The following is a 21,751-nucleotide window of genomic DNA, read 5'->3' as shown; positions in this document are numbered from 1 at the left end:
ATTTAACACCCCTGGTTGTTTTTGCAGACTTCCTTAGCCTTGCTTTTCTGCTGGGAGGGAGGGGGACCTCCTTGCAGCATATTATACCAACTACTAAATGTTTTGAGGCTCAACTGGTAAAGAATCTGCCTGCAATGCAGGAGATCTGGGTTGGGAAGATCCCCTGGAGAAAGGAAAGGCTACACACTCCAGTATTCTGGCCTGGAGAATTCCATGGACTGTATAGTCCATGAGGTCGCAAAGAATCGGACACAGCTGAGTGTTCAATTTCACTTTCACACGTTTTTGAAGATGAACAAGTCTTAAGACTGAGAGGAAACCAAACAAGAATGCTCAAGATGTTACTACAGAAGAATTTTCAAACTAGAATGGGAAGTGGAGGAGATTTTCCCACCAGGAGGGCCTTCAGGATAAGAGAGAGAGCCCCACCTGCCTATGCATACAAAGCAGAGATTCATCAAACATTTGTCTACATGTAAGACACACTATACACCGAGGGAGATACAAGACACATAACATGAATATTTATGTATGATAATGATAGGATGATAGTAAGTCTACCAGTTCTTGAACATTCCATAAATGCCAAGCACTGTGCCAAGTATTCAGTTAACTGAGGGAAATGAATAGATAGAGACAACCTATAAAATAATTCATTACTAGTGAAGAATTAAAAACCAAGAGAGAATAAATAACTTGTCTAAAACTTATCAGTAAGTGACAGAACCCGTATTTGAACCCAAAGACATGGTGTCTTATTCCAAAGTCTGTGTTTTTCCCTTAAACCCCAGAAATCCAGCCAGTAAAACTCAGGCTATGAAAATCCAAAGAAAAACCAACATAGGAACATTAACTTTGTTCTTAAATGTAAACTATTTTCTGTCCCCATCACTGAAGTTTTTTTCGGTCCTATCTACCTCATTACCATTCCATACAATATTGTCTGCTTTGTGTTTTCCATGAGACTATGTTGAAGTGAAAACTGGAGACACTTCCATCTAGAGTCTGTCATTTTCTATATCCCATTGAAACTAGAAAAGACCACAAATATAATTGTTTTGAAGTCAAAACAAAAGTTGAGAAATAGATTTTAACTCCAATTACATGGGTTACAAATTTGCAGAAACCATGATGGGTTGTTAGATGGACAGTGAATCTGGTGTGTTTAGACTCCTGAATGACTCACAAATGAAGGGTTCGCCTCCAACTGTACTATCTTGGATCTGAATGCTGGGAGGTCACATTGATACCAAAGTTTCTTCAATTTTGGAGACAACTGTGTGGCTAGTTCTAGAAGGTCTTGTAGGTCTCCAAAGAACCATTCAACTTCAGCTTCTTCAACATTACTGGTTGGGGCATAGACTTGGATTACTGTGATACTGAATGGTTTACCGTGGAAATAAATAGAGATAATTCTGTCATTTTTGAGACTGCATCCAACTGCATTTTGGACTCCTGTTGACTATGGTGGCTACTCCATTTCTTCTAAGGGATTCTTGTCCACAGTAGTAGATATAATGGTCATCTGAGTTAAATTCACCCATTCCAGTCCATTTTAGTTCGCTGATTCCTAAAATGTCGATGTTCAATCTTGCTATCTCCTGTTTGACCACTTCCAATTTGCCTAGATTCATGGACCTAACATTCCAGTTTCCTATGCAATATTGCTTTTTACAGCATCGGACTTTACTTCCATCACCAGTCACATCCACAACTGGTGGTTGTTTTTGCTTTGGCTCCATCTCTTCATTTTTTCTGGAATTATTTCTCCACTGATCTCCAGGAACATATTGGGCACCTACCAACCTGGGGAGTTCCTCTTTCAGTGTCCTATCTTTTTGTCTTTCCATACTGTTCATGGGGTTCTCAAGGCAAGAATACTGAAGTGATTTCCATTCCCTTCTCCAGTGGACCACGTTTTGTCAGACCTACAAGGCCTTCTAGAACTAATACCCAAAAAGATGTCCTTTTCATTATAGGGGACTGGAATGCAAAAGTAGGAAGTCAAGAAATACCTGGAGTAACAGGCAAATTTGGCCTTGGAGTACAGAATGAAGCAGGGTAAAGGCTAATAAAGTTTTGCCAAGAGAATGGACTGGTCATAGCAAACACCCTCTTCCAACAACACGAGAGAAGACTCTACACATGGACATCACCAGATGGTCAACACTGAAATCAGATCGATTATATTCTTTGCAACCAAAGATGGAGAAGCTCTATACAGTCAGCAAAAACAAGAGCTGACTGTGGCTCAGATCATGAACTCCTTATTGCCAAATTCAGACTGAAATTGAAGAAAGTAGGGAATGCCATTAGACTATTCAGGTATAACCTAAATCAAATCCTTTACGATTATACAGTGGAAGTGAGAAATAGATTCAGGGGATTAGATGTGATAGACAGAGTGCCTGAAGAACTATGGATGGAGGTTCATGGCATTGTACCCCAAGAAAAAAAATGGAAAAAGGCGAAATGGCTGTCTGAGGAGGCCTTACAAATAGCTGTGAAAAGAAGAGACGCAAAAAGCAAAGGAGAAAAGGAAAGATATATCCATTTGAATGCAGAGTTCCAAAGAATAGCAAGGAGAGATAAGAAAGCCTTCCTCAGTGATCAATGCAAAGAAATAGAGGAAAACAATGGAATGGGAAGACTAGAGATCTCTTGAAGAAAACTAGAGATACCAAGGGAACATTTCATGCAAACATGGGCACAATAAAGGACAGAAATGGTATGGACCTAACAGAAGCAGAAGATATTAAGAAGAGGTGGCAAGAATGCACAGAAGAACTATACAAAAAGATCTTCATGACCCAGATAATGACGATGGTGTTATCACTCACCTAGAGCCAGACATCCTGGAATGCGAAGTCAAGTGGTCCTTAGGAAGCATCACCACGAGCAAAGCTAGTGGAGGTGATGGAATTCCAGTTGAGATATTTCAAATCCTATAAGATGATGCTGTGAAAGTGCTGCACTCAATATGCCAGCACATTTGGAAAACTCAGCAGTGGCCACAGGACTGGAAAATGTCAGTTTTTATTCCAGTCCAAACTACCGCACAATTGCACTCATCTCACACACTGGTAAAGTAATGCTCAAAATTCTCCAATTGAAGCTTCAACAGTACGTGAGCTGTGAACTTCCAGATGTTCAAGCTGGATTTAGAAAAGGCAGAGAAACCAGAGATCAAATTGCCAACATCTGCTGGATCATCAAAAAAGCAAGAAAGTTTCAGAAAAACATCTACTTCTGCTTTATTGACTATGCCAAAGTCTTTGACTGTGTGGATCACCACATACTGTGGAAAAATCTTTAAGAGCAGAGAATACCTGCATCCTGAGAGATCTGTATGCAGATCAGGAAGCAATAGTTAGAACTGGACATGGAACAGACTGGTTCCAAATTGGGAAAGGAGTACGTCAAGGCTGTATATTGTCACCCTGCTTATTTAACTTATATGCAGAGTACATCATGTGAAATTCTGGGCTGGATGAAGCACAAGCTGGAACCAAGACTGTGGGGAGAAATATCAATAACCTCAGATATGCAGATGACACCACTCTTATGGCAGAAAGTGAAGAAAAACTAAAGAACCTCTTGATGAAAGTGAAAGAAGAAAGTGAAAAAGTTGGCTTAAAACTCAACATTCAGAAAACTAACATCATGGCATCTGGTCCCCTCACTTCATGGCAAATAAATGGGGAAACAGTGGAAACAGTGACAGACTTTATTTTGGGGGGCTCCAAAATCTCTGCAGATGGTGAACAAAGGTCCATCTAGTCAAGGCTATGGTTTTTCCAGTAGTCACGTATAGATGTGAGAGTTGGACTATAAAGAAAGCAGTGTGCCGAAGAATTGATGCTTTTGAACTGTGGTGTTGGAGAAGACTCTTGAGAGTCCCTTGGACTGCAAGGAGATCCAACCAGTCCATCCTAAAGGAAATCAGTCCTGAATATTCATTAGAAAGACTGATGTTGAAGCTGAAACTCCAATACTTTGGCCACCTGATGTGAAGAACTGACTCATTGGAAAACACTCTGATGCTGGGAAAGATTGAGGGCAGGAGGAGACGACAGAGGATGAGATGGTTGAATGGCATCACTGATTCAATGGACATGAGTTTGAGTAAACTCTGGGAGTCGGTGATGGACAGGGAGGCCTGGCATGCTGCAGTCCATGGGTCGCAAAGAGTCAGACATGACTGAGCAATTGAACTGAACTGTGTGGTTGGCTACCCATGTATAGCCACTCTTGCTCAAGAACTTGGAAAAAACAAAGTATTTTCAGTAGGGGGTCAGATTCATCAGAGAGTGGTGCAATCACCTTGGTGTGGATTGATCAACACTTACTAAAAGAAAATAAAACATAACAGTGTACCTTATGTTGTAAGGGCATGGTTTCATGAAGTTTGTGTTTTACTTGTGTGTGTGTGTGTGTGTGTATTTGTATATATACTGAGTACCAATGTAAAACATATTTCTACTAGGATTCTGAGTCAAATCGTCTTAAGTCACTGCTGCTGCTGCTGAGTCGCTTCAGTCGTGTCCAACTCTGTGCAACCCCATAGACGGCAGCCTACCAGGCTCCCCCGTCCCTGGGATTCTCCAGGCAAGAACACTGGAGCGGGTTGCCATTTTCTTAAGTCACTAGTCCAGGCTATTTCCCCATCCATTTGTTTGTTAGGTAAGAGGCAGCATAGTATAGTGAAGCCAGAACACCTCTTATTAGCACGATGTGACTCTCAGTTCAGTTCAGTCGCTCAGTCGTGTCCAAGTCTTTGCCACCCCATGAATCACAGAACGCCAGGCCTCCCTGTCCATCACCAACTCCCGGAGTTCACTCGAACTCATGTCCATCGAGTCGGTGATGCCATCCAGCCATCTCATTCTCTGTCGTCCCCATCTCCTCCCGCCCCCAATCCTTCCCAGCATCAGAGTCTTTTCCAGTGAGTCAACTCTTCGCATGAGATGGCTAAAGTATTGGAGTTTCAGCTTTAGCATCAGTCCTTCTAATGAACACCCAGGATTGATCTCCTTTAGAATGGACTGGTTGGATCTCCTTGCAGTCCAAGGGACTCTCAAGAGTCTTTTCCAGCACCACAGTTCAAAAGCATCAATTCTTCGACGATCAGCTTTCTTCACAGTCCAACTCTCACATCCATTGGGCAACCTCAATTTCAACCTGTCTACACGGTTCTTCAATCTGTAAATTAAGGATAGTAATATAACTTACTTTATAGGTTACAGGCTTGTTGAGGTTTAAATGAGTTAATATTTACACAATGCTTACTACAGCGCCTAGCACTGTGCTAGTAGGATCCAGAAATTTTTTAAAAAGTTAATGAGAAACAGCCCTAGCACCAACGCACTCGTCCAGGGCTCCTCACTAGGGGGGTGGGGGGTGGGTTCCCTCCATATTCATTGGAAGGTGGTTCTTCAATCGCTCAGTTGTGTCCGACTCTTTGCCGACCCCACGTACTGCACCATGCCAGACTTCCCTGTCCTTCACTATCTCCCAGAGTTTGTTCAGACTCATGTCCTTTGAGTGGATGATGTATTGGAAGGAGGAATTAAAATGTTTTATTCCTCTCCCACACGCCCCGCCTTGGGTTTCTCAATCTTGCACCAACTGGAATATCAAAGAAACAGCGTCTCCCAGTGGCATGGTGCAGACTTCGGTCTAAATGGTTGGGACCCATGGCCTGCCAACCTCACACTACAACTCCCACCATGCATCTCTTCCCCTCCGCCCTCTTAATAGGTATTGTAACTTGCGTTCTGCGTGGGGCAACTTCCGCGCCTAGCGTCGCAAAAACGGATAGCTATAGTGGCCAGAATTACGTCCGGAGCAGGGGGTCGCAAGGGTTGCTGGGAAACATATAACTCTAATTTTCTTCCGCCAGTTGATTAAATAGTCCCATAGTCACCTTGCGCAACGGAAAATAAACTCGAAGAGCACCTTCCTACCCTAGATTTAAGCGGGAACAATGAATAGTAAAGAAAATTTGAGTAAAGTGGTTTCCTGTTTTGGCGTGCGGCCTAGAGACGTCTAGGGGGCGTGAGCGGAGGGATCTCACTCTATATAAGAGAGTCGGCGCCGTAGCCGGATCCTCTCTCGCCTCCGCGCTTCCAAGATGGTGAGTGCAAACGCGTGGGGAATAGTACGGGGCCGGGTGGAAACTGAGAGGAGCTGATTCTGAGATTGCGGGGAGGGGTGAAAGCCTGGACCGCGGCGGAAGAAAGGAAAGAGGGTGTTTTTCTTCCCGGCTTGGAGGGATCTGCCGAGGCACTGGAGATCTGAGTCGGTCTTCCTTGGGGGTGGCCGGAACGGGGCTAAAGCCGGGTAAGTTGCTCCTTCTTAATGGTATCTTCATCCTGACGCAGACCAAGAAAAGAAGGAACAACGGTCGTGCCAAAAAGGGCCGCGGCCACGTGCAGCCTATTCGCTGCACCAACTGTGCCCGATGCGTGCCCAAGGATAAGGCCATTAAGAAGTTCGTCATTCGGAACATCGTAGAGGCCGCCGCTGTCAGGGACATTTCTGAAGCGAGTGTTTTCGACGGTGAGTCCGCAGCGCGAAATGTGCGACTTTCCTGACATCTAAAACCGTCTCCTGCCGCCACCCCCCATCCGTGGGCTCTGTTCGTTGGAGCATCCCCAGCACTTTTCTTGCACTGTTAGGTTGTTGTCGGTAGAGGTGAATGGTGTTTTTGCTGCATTGTGTGCCGTTTTGAGCTCTGTTTGGAAAGAGAGGGGTTTTTTGTGTGGTCTTGCACAGTCTTCTTTTGTGTGGTCTTGCACAGTCTTTGAGTCTTATTTTGTGACTGTCTGTAGGGGATGAGATTCTAGAAGCACTTTCTGTGCTTATCCTGTATCAAAACTTGGGGCGCGCTGAAGAGTGGAAGGAGTCTAGTTGGGTTGACAAGGGTGATTTTTAGAGCGATATGGTGTCGTCTTATCATTTTCTCTTTTTAAACTTGTTAGATTTCTTAGGTTATTGGGAATGGGGCCAGAAATAGGCATTAGGACTGGCGCAGTTACTGAAGGAAGTGCATTCCTTCCTGTTGCGTCTGTGGTGTGGATTTAGTCCCTGTGGTGACAGGATGGGTTGGTAGGGGAACATTGATTTGTGAAGTGTGTATGTGTGTTTAGGTATAAACTGAACAGTTGGCTTTGGGAGTAAAATCTTGTAGGTATGCCTGACTTCTAAGTGAGTTTATTTTTGAGGGTTAGAAGGAACAAGGAAGAACAGGGCAAGGTGGGTACTGTATCTAATATCACAACTCTAATTATTTTTGTTTCTTAGCCTATGTACTTCCCAAGCTGTATGTGAAACTACATTATTGCGTGAGTTGTGCCATTCATAGCAAGGTAGTCAGGAATCGCTCTCGGGAAGCCCGGAAGGACCGAACACCTCCACCCCGATTTAGACCTGCGGTGAGTACCTTAAAAGAGGTATGGAAACCAGAGGGGTAGTTCAGTTCAGTTTAGTCGTTCAGTCGTGTCTGACTCTGCGAGGCCATGGACTGCAGTGAGACTTCTCCAATACCACGTTTTCAAAAGCATGTAGAAAGTCCTTTTGTGAGTGTTTTCTGGCAGTCCAAAGTCAGAGATTATCTTCTAGTAGATAGACAGCTACACCAATTCTTAGCCTTCAGGCTCTTGGATCCTTGGAGATAGGATTATACTGTGCACATTAATCCATTTTTAAACCCATAGGAGAGCCAAGGATAGGCTGATGTCAAGAGACATCTCACAGCAGTTACATGGTCCGGATTTACTACTTGAATCTCATTTTATTGAGCAAAACCAGATCTTGGCTTTAGTATCTGGGTCATGAAGATCTTTTTTGTAGGGGTAATAGAGGAAAGATAAATGAGGACAAGGAATATCAAATTATGATCTCTGTCTATGGGTGGGGTCAACTAAGTCATAAGACCCACACCTGAAACATTTGCTTTCAAGTTAGTCTGTTTCAGATTGAGTAGTGTAACTTCCTTCCACATCGGTCCATGCCTTTATGGACCAAATAATATTCTTTGAGAGGGGACGCGTCCATTGATGGTTTTTTAATTCTTTCACTTTGTCTTTTAGGGTGCTGCCCCACGTCCTCCACCGAAGCCCATGTAAGGATCCAAGTCCTTAAAGACTGAAGAAATTTTGGTTTCTCTGAAGAGACAATAAAATGGAGATTATACTTTATGTAGCATGTTGAATATATGTTGCTAGATGGAGTGGGGGTTGTGTACATCTTATTTCTGTCTTTGGTCTCCCCAGTTTGAACAGCTTAGGGGTGGGGCGAGGAATTAGGGCATCTGTGTTTGATTAATTCAGCCTGGCAAATGGCTTAAGTTGGTGTCTTAAAAAATGGGGAGGAAACTAGCAGAGTGAGGAGTGCATCAGGAAGTCACTTAGACTGAGGTGTGCATTCCTCTTGTGGCAACATGAAGACTTAAAGTCCACAACTTGAATAGCGTAAGGGGATCTGTATTCAGGTCCTTAACCTCAGGTCAAGTTTACCTGCCTACCTTGATCTGCTGCTAAGCTAATCACCCAGCCTTCATCTTTCTGTGGTACATTGCTCTACGGGGTGACAATGCCCTGAATGCCAGACATTCATAGAAATTTGTGGAAGTCCCATAAGAGGGGAGTTGATGCAAAAAGTCTGGGCAAAGGCTGTAGTCTGTGACAACAGTTCATTTGTTCCAGAATTCAGAAATTAGAGGGTTCCCAGCTAGCAATACACAGTTGACCCTTTTAACAACATGGGTTTAACTGCAGGGGGCGGGGGTTTTGTTTTTAGTAAATACATACTACAGGATCCACAGTTGAATCCTTGTGTGAAATTACAGACAGATACAAAAGGCTAACTAAAATTAAATATATAAGGATTTTTGAAGAGATGGTGCCCCTAACCAATGCTTTGTTGAAGGGTCAAATGTACACGTATATTTGAAAAATTATAAATGGTTTGCTAAGGACTTTGCTGGTTAGGTTACATGATTTTTTTCCCTTAAGCTAAACTAGTAGCTTGGAAGTTTTGATCAAAGTACACATTGTTCTGGGAAACAGGTTTTCACAAATGCCTGTATTCAAGGGATATGATAGCAAAGAAGGGGTGGGGTGTTTCGGAGCATAATGATGGCCCTATTAATGGGAAAACCTTTAACTAAAGAAACCCAGCTGGAAATTGTTGATCCTGTCTTGCTTGTGGTCCACATACTCATGCATGTACTGAAACAGCTGTGGCAAGTCTTGGATTTGTTAGAACACTGTAGGTGTGGGTTTCCATCGTTTCAGGAGACCCACCCCTTAATATCTGTGCTCTTTCATTCCTCTATACTTAGGACCCCTTTAACGCCAAGGATAAAACATTGGATAGAAGAAAGTCCCATTCATGGTGAAAACAAATGGTAAACCTGGTGGTCCCAAATCCCAGTTTGCTCAGTAAAACCAGGTTCAAGTAGTAAATCTGGACCATATAACTGCTGTGAGATATCTCAAGATGTTTATAGGTAGGCACAGCTTATCCTTGGCTCTCCCATGGGTTTAAAAATGGATTAATGTGCAAAGTATAATCCTATTTCCAAGGATTCAAGAGCCTGAAAGCTAAGAATTGGTGTAGCTGTCTACTCGAAGATAATCTCTGACTTTTGACTACCAGAAAAAACTCACAAAAGGACTCCACATGCTTCAGGCTCTAAAATAGCCCCATCCCACCTCCCAGTGTACCATCAGTTGCGAAGTTGTATCTAATGGGCAACCAGGATATCTAATGTTCCACCTGTGATGGTAAAGTTAAGCCCTATAAAGACATCCATAATTTATCCTAGAAAAGAAAGCCACTTAAATCAGAAGTGGCCCACAGGTCATTTACAGATATTTGCACTGCAAGATCAGTGGCCTATTCTTAAGCTCTTGTGGGCTGATAATTTTAGTAGTCACAAAAAAGGTGATACGGATCTTTGAGCCCTTGCCTCTTACCCTTCACCCCCAGCTTGTTTTAATGGACTATTAGGAGGGGGAGAATTGCAGTCTCATCACCTCACCTCTGTAACGTTTCTGGTGAAGAGTATTCAAGCCAGGTAGAAGCTTCTGGGCTCTTAGGTCATTGGTCCAACGTCCACCTGTGAGGTTTGGATTTCAGGTCAATTCCCTGTGGTAATCATGTTTCATTGAGGTCCTGGACCATCCTTTTCCATCAACATCAATTCCTGGCTTTTCATTTTTGTTTGCCTATCTCTCCATAACTTAGCATGTATGGGTACTTTGTTTCTGAGTCCAAGTTCTCTATTAAAACGAGCATCTGACTGCCTTGTGGTCAGTGGCTAAGACTGCTCCCAATGCAGGGGGCCTGGGTTCACTCCCTGGTCAGGGAACTAGATTCCACATGCTGCAGCTAAGAGTTTGAAAGTTGCAACTAAAAAGATACTGTGTGCTGCAATTAAGACCTGGCACAGCTAAATACCAGTCCATTCTAAGGGAGATCAATCCTGGGTGTTCATTGGAAGGACTGATGCTAAAGCTGAAACTGCAATACTTTGGCCACCTCACTGGAAAAGACTCATGCTGGGAAAGGTTGGGAGCGGGAGGAGAAGGGGACAACAGAGAATGAGATGGCTGGATGGCATCACCAACTCTGTGAACATGAGTTTGAGTGAACTCCGGGAGTTGGTGATGGACAGGGAGGCCTGGCGTGCTGTGATTCATGGGGTCGCGTAGAGTCGGACGCGACTGAGCGACTGAACTGAACAGCTAAATAAATACACAAAATTGTAGTTGATTTAAGAGAGCTGACTTCTAAATGTAAATCTCACCTCTCATACTTGGAACTATGTGACCTTGGGTGAGTTACATAACCTCTGTCTTCAATTTTTTAATCTTTAGGACAGTCATTCCTATATCAGTATTTTGATGTGACAAGTGATACAAAACGATCTTTTATTCAAGAAATATTGCAAACCTACTATGTGCCAACATCTCTAAGTGCTAAAGACATAAGTGGTGACCAAGACCCTGGTCTCGGCATTACATTTTAGTTGGGGAGGAGTGTGAGGGTAGTTAGGCCTGAAGAGGGGCTACAGTTTTATGTAAGATGGGCTACAGTTTTATGTAAGATGGCCTAGTAAGATTGGTAGATAACCATTAGAAAAAGTGAAAGAGAAGCCATTAAATCTCTCCAGCAGAGATAATAACAATTAGAAATGCCCTGAGGCAGGAGTATGCCTCGGTTCAGTTCAGTCACTCAGTCATGTCCGACCCTTTGCAACCCCATGGACTGCAGTGCACCAGGCTTCCCTATCCATCACCAACTGAAGCTGGCTCAGACTCATGTCCATCGAGTCGGTGATGCAATACAACCATCTCATCCTCTGTCGTATCCTTCTCCCACCTTCCTTCTTTCCCAGCATCAGGGTCTTTTCCAATGAGTCAGCTCTTCACATCAGGTGGCCAAAGTATTCGAACTTCAGCTTCAGCATCAGCCCTTCCAATGAATATTCAGGACTGATTTCCTTTAGGATTGACTGGTTTGATCTTGCAGTCCAAGGGACAATCAAGAGTCCTCTCCCAACACCACAGTTCAAAAGCATCAGTTCTGGAGAAGGAAATGGCAACCCACTCCCATAATCTTGCCTAGGAAATCCCATGGACAGAGGAGCCTTGTGGGCTACAGTCCATGAGGTGGCAAAGAGCTGGACATGATTGAGTGACTGAACAACAACAAAAAGTACCAAGTGTACAATCCTAACTAGCTAGCTGATCATTTAGAAGTTGAGTGTCAAAGTCAGAGAACCTGTCAGAGCTCATTCAGTTAGTAACCTTTATCGAATCCCATGTATGTTTGTTGAAAAATAAAATTGAAAGTCTGTATAAAAAAAAAAAAGTATCAGTTCTTCAGTACTCAGTTTTCTTTATGGTCCAGCTCTCACATCCATACATGACTACCGGAAAAACCGTATCTTTGACTAGACGGACCTTTATTAGCACCTGGCATGTCACAAAAAGCAAAGCAGTCAGTGGCTGAATTCCAGTTGACTGGGGGAAAGTGGTTCAGGTCTAAAATCCTTTATTTGAAATCCTTGAAAACTTATTTGCATTGGAATTACTTTTTGATTTTAGAACGGTAATACAGGCCATATACTATTTAATAGATAACATTCTCAAAGTGATGTGAAAGTGTTAGTCGCTCAGTTGTGTCCGACTCTGCCACCCCATGGACTGTAGCCCCCAGGCTTCTCTGTCCATGGCATTCTCCAGGCAAGAATACTGGAGTGGGATCCTTTAAGGGATCTTCCTGACCCAGAGATCGAACCCGGGTCTCCTGAATAGCAGACTGATTCTTTACCGTCTGAGCCACCATGGAAACCCAAAGTGATTTGGGACAGCACCAGACAGTAGGGTTTCTGCAGTAAAATACAAAAATGGTCATGTTAAGTAAAAAAAAGGAAGACTATATTTCATGTCAGGTTTTGCTGCCATGAGTTCAAAAAATTTTGAGTTTTAGAGCTGTTTTGTTTTTTCAGTTGCAAACAAGGGATTGTGTAACTGGTACACAAAGTTAGAGAAGACAGGTCCAGAGGACTTCCCTGGTGGTCCAGTGGTTAAGAATACACCTTCCGGTGCAGGGGACACAAGTTCAATTTCTGCTCCAGGAACTAAGATCTCATGGGCAGTGCCGAGGGGCGACTAAACCTGAAAGCCACAATGTCTGAGCCCAAGTGCTCTGGAGTCCACATGCCACAGTGAAGATACTGCGTGCTGCAACAAGGACCCAAGGCAGCCAGCAGACAGATACTAAAACATATAATAAAAGACAGGTCCGGATCACATGGGACCTTTTAGGCCCTGGCAGACTCAAAGTCTGATAGTAAACTGAGATATCACTTCACACTACTAGGACAGCTATAATAATTATAAAAAGTGTTGGTGATAGTGTGGTGAAACTGGAACCTTTACACACTTCTGATAAAAATGTAAAATGGTGTAACCACTTTGGAAAACAATCTGGCAGTTTCCTCAAAAAAATTCAACAGGGAGTTACCATATCACCCAGCATTCCATGTACCCAAAAGAACATGAAACTTACACATACCCACACAAAGACTTGCACATGAATGTTCAGAACAGCATGATAGCTGAAAAATAGGAAAAAATGTCCATCAACTGCTGATTGTATAAATAGATCTATAAAGACAGAAAATAGATTAGGGATAGGAAGGTGAGGGAAAGGGGACCAGTTGCAAATGGTATGGGATTTCTTTTAGAATTATGAAAATATTCTGAAATTGCGGTACAGTTGCACAGTTCTGTGAACCTATTAAAAACTACTGAGTTGCACATTTTATGTGGGTGATGTGAATTAGTGTGGTTTGTGAATTACGGCTCAGTAAAGCTATTACAAAAATACATCACACAAAAAGTGTGATAGTAATCTATTGGAGAATTTTGAGCAGAGCAGTGACGTGATCTGACTGATCTAGTCCATAAAAAATACTAGCTATTCTTTTTCTTTTTTTTCTTTCAGTTTTATGAGATATAATTAACATACAACACTGTGTAAGTTTAAGGTGTATAGCATAACGATTTGACTTAACATAAATCAGAAATGACTACCACAATAGTGAACACTGTCTCATTTAAATACAAAATTAAATATTTTTTTCCTTGTGATGAGAACTCTTAGGATTTACTGTCTTAACATCTTTCATATATAACATACAACAATGTTAATTATATTTATCATGTACATTACATCCCTAATACTTATCTATCTTGTAACTGGAAATTTGTGCCTTTGACCACCTTCATCCAATCTCCCCTCCCCTCATGCCCAGCTATCCTTTTTCTGATAATTTTGTTTGGTTGGTTTTGGGCCATACTGTGCAGCATGTGGAAGAAGGCACTGGCGACCCACTCCAGTACTCTTGCCTGGAAACTCCCATGGATGGAGGAGCTTGGTAGGCTGCAGTCCATGGGGAAGCTAAGAGTCGGACACCACTGAGCGACTTCACTTTCACTTTTCACTTTAATGCATTGGAGAAGTAAATGGCAACCCACTCCAGTGTTCTTGCCTGGAGAATCCCAGAGACGGGGGAGCCTGGTAGGCTGCCGTCTATGAGGTCGCACAGAGTTGGACACGTCTGACGTGACTAAGCAGCAGCAGCAGCGCAGCATGTGGGATCTTATTACTAGTTCCCCCACAGGGGATCATACCTGTGTGCTCCCTGCAGTGGAAGCACGGAGTCTTAACCGCTGGACCACCAGGGAAGTCCCTCTGATTCTTTTTCTTATACCATAGGCACCTCTGGAGGCCAGATGAGCATCTCCCAAACGTCAGGCATTTTTTACCTCTTGATATTTCTGCTGTACCTATGCAGTCATTTTCTTTAAATTGACTCACTTTTCACATGTTTATTATTATTTGCTGCAAAAAGCTTTATTGTTTCCATTTGGTCATATGTTTATTATTAAAGAAAAAAATTGTATCAGTATTCCTCCTGGGAAATTAACAATTCTTAGAAGGTAATTTTTAAACTCTACAGTGTTTAAATTTGGGGTCCACCGGGGGCTTCCCTGGTGGTCCAGTGGTCAAGAATCCGACTGCCAATGCGGAACATAGGTTCGATCCGTGGTCCGGGAAATAGGATCCCACATGCCACCAGGCAACTAAGCCTCAGTATTGTATACTGAGGCTGAGAGCCCTAGAGCCTGTGCTCCGCTGCAAGAGAACCCATTGCAACTCACAGCAACAGAGAGCCTGTGCACCACAACACAGCTCAGTCAAAAATAATTTTTAAAAGGGTTCATCACTACTTTTTATCGCCAAAACGGTACAAAAAACTGGTAGCATCCCAAGAATGTTCCTGGGAAGTGCCTCGCAAGGTCCTCACAAGGTCAGGGGCAGTGTCTAGATGGTCAGTTATATTGCCTGACATACAGCAGGAGCTCAACATTGGTGGATAATAAATATGCTTGACCAGTGGAAAAGTCAGGGGTTAATGAAATAATTTCCCTTGTAGAATCACCCCTACCATTTAAATACAATGCACAGCATGATTCAAAGTGCCTGGGATTAGGTCTGGAAATCTGCAATTTAACAGCATCCCCCAAAATTCCAACACAATTGGTCTACAGACCACACTTTGAAAAATATTAAAGAATTGTTCTAGAGAAAGAAGAAGACTATGCATGATTAGTTTGCTCTAGTTTGAGAATATAAACATGAACATCATGGTGCTCTTTCAGTCATGGCTGATTGGTGGATGGAGGAGTCCAAGATCAACTGAGAGAAAAGGAAAGCCAAGAAGGAACTGATTGGGAAAAATAAGAGTGACTGAGGGACTCAGAGTCTTGAGCAAAAGGGCAGATTCAGAATGTATGGTATGGGGGAAGTGGCTGGGTCCCCCTTCACAACTAGTTATAATGCAAAAAGTAAGGAATTCAAAAAGTGCAAAAGCATACAGGGTAAAAATAACTTAAATCCCCCCAGCTATACAGGAGACAAACTTTTATAACTAGTTTCCTGAATAAATATATATACTACAAGCAAATACAGGGTTTCCCAGGTGGCGTCAGCAGTAAAGAACCGCCTGCCAAAGCAGGAGATGCAAGAGACACAGGTTTGATCCCTGGATTGGGAAGATCCCCTGAAGGAAGACCTGGCAACCCACTCCAGGATTCTTGCCTGGAGAATCCCATGGACCGAGGAATCTGGCGGGCTAGAGTCCACAGGATCACAAAGAGTCAGGTGTGACTTAGCATGCAGCATACAAGCAAAGACATATATATTTTACACATTGTGTGAGTGTGCTCAGTTGCTCAGTCGTGTCAGACTCTTTTCGACTCCATGGACTGTAGCCCTACAGGCTCCTCTGTCCATGGGATTCTCCAGGCAAGAATACTAGAGTGGGTTGCCATTTCCTCCTCCAGGGGATCTGCCTGACCCAGGGATCAAACTCACATCTGTGTCTCCTTCATTGGCATGTGGATTCTTTACCAGTAAGCCACCTGGGAAGCCCAAACACCTGGTGGCACACTATATATATTCTGCAAGAGAAGAAAATTGGGACTTCCCTGGTGGTCCAGTGGTTAGGGCTCTGCACTTTCACTGCAGGGGAATGGGTTCCCTCCCTGTCAGGGAATTAAGATCCTGCAAGCTGTGCAGCACAGCAATAAATAAAAAATATTTAAAATATTGAACTTTTTTTGTCCCTGACTAGGCATTGAACCCTCAGCAGTGAAAGTGCTGAGTCCAAACAACTAGAATGCCACATCCCACTCTCTGAAATGATGCTTTTGAACTGTGATGTTGGAGAACATTCTTGAGAGTCTATTGGACTGCAAGGAGATCAGACCTAGACAGGGAATTAAGATTGTGCAAGCTGGAACTTCCCTGGTTGTCCAGCGGCTAAGACTCCATGCTTCTAATCCAGGAGGCTGGATTGTGGCTCAGCAGTAAAGAATCCGCCTGCCAAACAGGAGACGTGGGTTTGATCCCCGGGTCGGGAAGATCCCCTGGAGAAGGAAATGGTAACCGACTCCAGTATTTTTGCCTGGAGAATTCTATGGGCAGAGAAGCCTGGCAGGTTACAGCCCATGGGGTCTCAAAAGAGTTGGAGAGGACATAGCAACTGAACAACAACAGCAACAGGTAACTAGATCCCATGTGCCGAAACTAAAAATCTCTCATGCTGCAACAAAGATCAAAGATCCTTCATGCCACAGCTGAGACCTGGCACAGTTGAATAAATAAATATGTAAAAAGATCCTGCAATTGGGTTGTGGGGCAGGAAGCAAAGAGTTTCTATTACTGGTCAAGGGTCCTTTTGGGAGAACCAGGTTTCCTTTAGAGCAGATGGTAAAGGGAGTGTTAAAGTTGGGGGATTTTACTGATAATGAACCCTGAGGTCTAGAGGGCCATGAAAATGTTTCAGGAGATGGAGAAAAAAAATGGGATCAGAAATGACTGCATGGGCATTTGAAGCTGGGAGATGCCTGAAGAGTGACCTGGAGTCCTAGGCCTCTTATAGTGACCTCACTTCACATGAACAAGGATGAGGGCCATGGTACAATGAGTCCTGGTACAATGACTCCTGGCAGACATTATGGCTCACAAGCCCCACATGCAGTGGGGCACTGAGTCCCAGCTCACCTGTCTACAGGGACCCAGACAAAGGCTTTTGTCTCCTGCATCGCAGATGGATTCTTTACCCACTGAGCCACAGGGAAGCCCCTGAACCTCCATACATTCATTTAAAAATAGAAGTAGCAAGGAAACTCTAGTCAATGCTCTGTGGTGACCTAAGTGGGAAGGCAATCCAAAAAAGAGGGATATATGTTTATGTATAGCTGATTCACTTTGCTGTGCAGTAGAAACTCTGGAGGAGGGCATGGCAACCCACTTCAGTATTCTTGCTTGGAAAATCCCATGGACAGGAGAGCCTGGCAGGCTATCGTCCTTGGGGTTGCAAAAGAGCCAGACACGACTGAGTGTATACACAGGAGAAACTGACTCAACATTGTAGAGCAACCACACTCCAATAAAATTTTTAAAAAGAAATAAAAAATAAAAATGGTAGTAGTAGCTATTCCACAGGATTGTTTTGAGAATAAAATAATACATGCAAGGGACTTTGCATAAAACCTGCTAGGTAATGTAGCATTACAAATGGTGGCACTTATTATTCCTGGTCCAGTCTTCAGCTTTGCATGTCTTAAAAACTCAGATTTTATTTATTTATTTTTTGAGTCAACTTTTTAAAAAATAACTTTATGTATTTATGTATTTTTGGTTGTGCTGGTTCTTCATTTGCTCTGCAGGGTTTCGGAGATCGGGGGCTACCCTCTAGCTGTGGTGTGGGGGCTCCTTGTTGCCATGGTTTCTCTTGTTGCAGCTTCCAGGCTCTAGAGCACAGGCTTAATAATTGTGGTGCAAGGGCTTAGTTGTTCTGAGGCATGTGGGATCTTCCCAGAACCAGGGATTGAACCTGTATACCTAGCATTGGCAGATGGATTCTTTACCACTGAGCCACCAAGGAAGCCCAAAAAGCTCAATTTTAAAAATAGCTTTATTGGGAACTTCCGTGGCAGTCCAGTGGTTCCCCTACAGGGGCCACAAATTCAATCCCTGGTCTGGGAACTAAAATCCCACAAGGCAGGAGGCGTGGCCAAAAAATAAGCTTTATTGAAGGTAATTGATATACAATAAATTGTAGATATTTGAAGTGTACTATTTGAAAAATTTTGACATATGTGTTCCTATGAAAACATCACAATACTCAGGATAATGAACATATAGGTCACCCCAAAAGTTTCTTCCTCCTTTGTAATCTCATTATCCTGTAACTCCCAGTCCCATACCCAGGCAATCACTAATCTACTTTTTGTCACTATATATTGGTTTGCATTTTTTAGAATTTTATATCAATGAAATCCTACAGTAGATACTTCTTTGCCTTGGCTTTTTTTTTACTCAGTTATTTTGAGATTCTTCTCTATTGCATGTATCAGTAGTTGTTTCATTTTTATTCCTGAGTAGGATTTCATTTTATAAATATCCCAGTTTGTTTATCCATTCACCTAGTGATGGGCATTTGTGTGTGTTTCTAATTCTTGGCTATTATAAATAAAGCTGTTACAAACATTTATGTACAGTTTGTGTGGACATATGTTTTTATTTCTCAGTATGAATACCTAGGAATGGAAGCACTGAATAAGTCACACTGTAGGTATATACTTAACTTTTTAAAACACTGCCAAATTGTTTTCCAAAAGTGCTTGTATCATTTTACATTCCTACCAGCAGTGTACGGGAGTCCCTGTTTCTTAACATTCTCTTCAACACTTGGCTGTCTTTTTAATTTTAGAAATTCTAACAGATGTTTAATGATGTCTCATTGTGGTTTTAATTTGTTTTTCCACAAAGACTTTTTTGTTTTTCCATAATAACTAATGATGTTAAGCATCGTTTCATGTGCTTATTTGCCAGATATATATCTTTTTTTTTTTTTCTCTGCCACACAGCATTCAGGATCTTAGTTCCCTGAGCAGGGATCAAAATATGCTGCTTGTAGTGGTAGTTAAGAGTCATTCCTGGACTGCCAGGGAAGTCCACAGATATACAGCTTCCTTAGTGAAATGTCTTTTTGAATCTTTTTCTCCTATTTTTAAAATTAGGTTGCTTGGTTTTTTTTTCCAGTTTTATTGAAATATAATTGGCATACAGCCCTGTATAAGTTAAAAGTGTACAACATAAGGATTTGACTTATATGTGTCAGTTTAGTGACCATGTATCACCTCATATAGACACAAAATAAAAGAAAAAAATGTTTTTTCCTTGTGATGAGAACACTTAGGATTTACTCTTAACATTTTTTTTTTTCTGTAATAAAGGGAATGTATTGGTTCACTCAATTAAAAACTCTAGATGGGACTTGCCTGGTGGTCAGCAGTTAAGAGCTGGCCTGCCAAGGGATGGGAGGGACATTCCATTTCTGGTCCAGGAACTAAGATCCCATGTGCCCCAGAGTAACTAACCCAAAGAGCCACAACTACTAAACCCTCAGGCCTAAAAGCTGTGCTGGGCAACAAGAGAAACCACGGAAATGAGAAGCCCATGCACCTTAACTACAGAAAGCCCTAGGGCAGCAATGAAGAGCCTGAGCCCACAGTGAAGACCCCGGGCAGCCAAAAATAAATAGATAAATTAATGAATTAATTTAAAAAACTACAGAGGTACATAGTGTAGACTACATTTCTAGTACTTATTTATCTTATAACTTGAATTTTGTAACTTTTTACTCCCTTTCTCCAATTCCTTCCACCCCCCATGCTGGTAACACAAATCTAATCTTTTTCTGAGTCTTTTGTCTTTATTTATTTAGTTAATAATTTTATTTATTTATTTTTGGCTTTGATGGGTCTTCGTAGCGATGCTCAGCCTTCTCATTGCAGTGACTTTTGTTGTGGAGCAGTAGCTCTAGGGAGTGGTCTTCAGTAGTTGCGGGAATGCGGGCAAAGTAATTGCAGTTCCTGGGCTCTAGAGCACAGGCTTAATAGTTGTGGCATACAGGCTTAGTTGTTCCAAGACATGTGGGATCCTTCTGGACCAGGGATTGAGCCCATGTCTCCTGCATTGGCCGGCAGATTCTTTACCACTGAGCCACCAGGGAAGTCCATGTTAAATTGATTTATTTCTTTTTGGCAGCACTTGGTCTCCCACGCTGTGTGTGAACTTTCTCTAGTTGCGGTGATCGGGGACTACTCCTTGGCGCGGTGCTCAGACTTCTCACTGTGCTGGCTTCTCTTGTTACAGAGTGCAGGCTCTAGGATTCACAGGACTCAATAGTTGGGGTGCATGTGCTTAGTTGCCCCGAGGCATGTGGGACCTTCGTGGACTAAATATCGAACCCGTCCCTGTCCCCTGCATTTGCAGGTGGATTCTTTACCACTGAGCCAGAAGGGAAGTCTTCCAGCGCTATTTGTTAAAAAGACTACCCTTTCTTGAATTCCCTTTGCACTTTTCTCACAAATCACTTGGCTGTATATTTGGAGGACTATTTCTAGACTATTTTCTGTTTCATTGATCTACTTGTCTCTCTTTATTCCAATATCACATTATCTTGATCACCGAGGCTTCATAGTAAATGGTCCCTCAGGTTGCACTCCTGGTTAATGCCTTCTCATCCTTTACCCTCAGCCAAGACCACATACTCTTAGAAGCCATCTCTGACACCTCCAAAGAGGTGACTGCTCCTGTTCTGTTCTCCCATTGCGCCTGCCCCAGCGCTGGTCTCCCTGTAATGTTACTGATGGTTTGTCGCCCCTTCCAGGCCAATTGTAAGCTCTTTGCGGGCACTACCTCTTGGGGTCCCAGGAGCACAGTTTGAAAAATATTTTAGAAAAAGTAAAAAACAAAGCAAATCACCCCACACAGGTGCTATAATTGCAGAATAGCTCCAAAAGCAAAGAAAGTGACACTGTTGAAACCAAACTGTTGGCTTTTAGGAAGCATCATTGTGCAACCACATGATGAATAATTCCTCTACTGATGTTAAGGAGATTGAGAGTGCAAATATAAGATGCAAAAATACTGGCATTAAAAGCTGCATGTAGAAAAGCTGAGGACCCTTATGTTATCCATTTACAGTGGCTGCTGAGGACAGGGGCTTAGAATTCTGCTCCCCAAATCCTCTGAGGTCTTTCCCTCCCGGCCTCTCTGTTCTATCGGTGCAGTATGCAGCCAGGGTGCCACTAGCCCCCAGTGCTCTTACCTTCTAACTCGGCATAGTCCAAACGGACCTCACCTTCTGTATGAAGGGTGTGGTTTTCTGCTTACTCCTGCTCTCTCTTTTTCTAATTATTAAGCACAATAAAAAGGCCCAGATTTATTCTTTGTTCAGCTGTCTCTTAAAGTGAAGGTGCCAATCTGTGTATGTATTTCTTTTTCTTTTTTTATCATACTATTACAGTTTTTAATGTATGAAATCTGAAACAATTCAGATTTATCACTGACAAAGAGGTAAATACATACATCAATTTCTTAGGTTAAAGTTGTGACTAAATTCACTTTAAAATTCAGGGTTCTAAGTGACTAGGGAGCCCTCTGTACCTTGAACAGCCTTCCCTCCCAGTGAGATGAGTCCCTACTAAAACAACCTGTGCTAATACCATCATATTTATCACATTTTAATTTATCAGTTTCCCATTAGATTGGGGATTCCTTTAGGGCAGAGACTGTTCACTTGGTCTTG

The 21,751-nt window shown here is 42.7% G+C and overlaps 1 protein-coding gene across 1 annotated transcript; it reads left to right on the top strand.

Moving 5' to 3' along the window:
* The first annotated feature begins 5,984 nt into the window (after positions 1-5,984).
* On the top strand, positions 5,985-8,201 carry RPS26 (ribosomal protein S26). Its single transcript, XM_055394262.2, has 4 exons — positions 5,985-6,136; positions 6,384-6,561; positions 7,306-7,436; positions 8,094-8,201. Exons 1-4 carry the CDS (start codon positions 6,134-6,136, stop codon positions 8,127-8,129), a joined length of 348 nt encoding a protein of 115 aa, XP_055250237.1. The 5' UTR covers positions 5,985-6,133; the 3' UTR covers positions 8,130-8,201.
* The last annotated feature ends 13,550 nt before the right edge of the window (positions 8,202-21,751 follow it).

The sequence above is a fragment of the Moschus berezovskii genome, chromosome 6, assembly GCF_049115385.1.
Source record: "Moschus berezovskii isolate FMDL1 chromosome 6, NW_MosBer_1.0, whole genome shotgun sequence".
Lineage (NCBI taxonomy): Eukaryota > Metazoa > Chordata > Mammalia > Artiodactyla > Moschidae > Moschus > Moschus berezovskii.
Note: the sequence above shows the minus strand (reverse complement) of the source record. Positions and strands in the feature narration are given on the sequence as shown.

What these genes read in the sequence shown, in the direction of transcription:
- RPS26 (XM_055394262.2), top strand. An exon ending in TGAAGCGAGTGTTTTCGACG is followed by an intron (nt 6,562 to 7,305) that starts GTGAGTCCGCAG and finishes TTTGTTTCTTAG; the next exon opens with CCTATGTACTTCCCAAGCTG. An exon ending in CACCCCGATTTAGACCTGCG is followed by an intron (nt 7,437 to 8,093) that starts GTGAGTACCTTA and finishes TTTGTCTTTTAG; the next exon opens with GGTGCTGCCCCACGTCCTCC.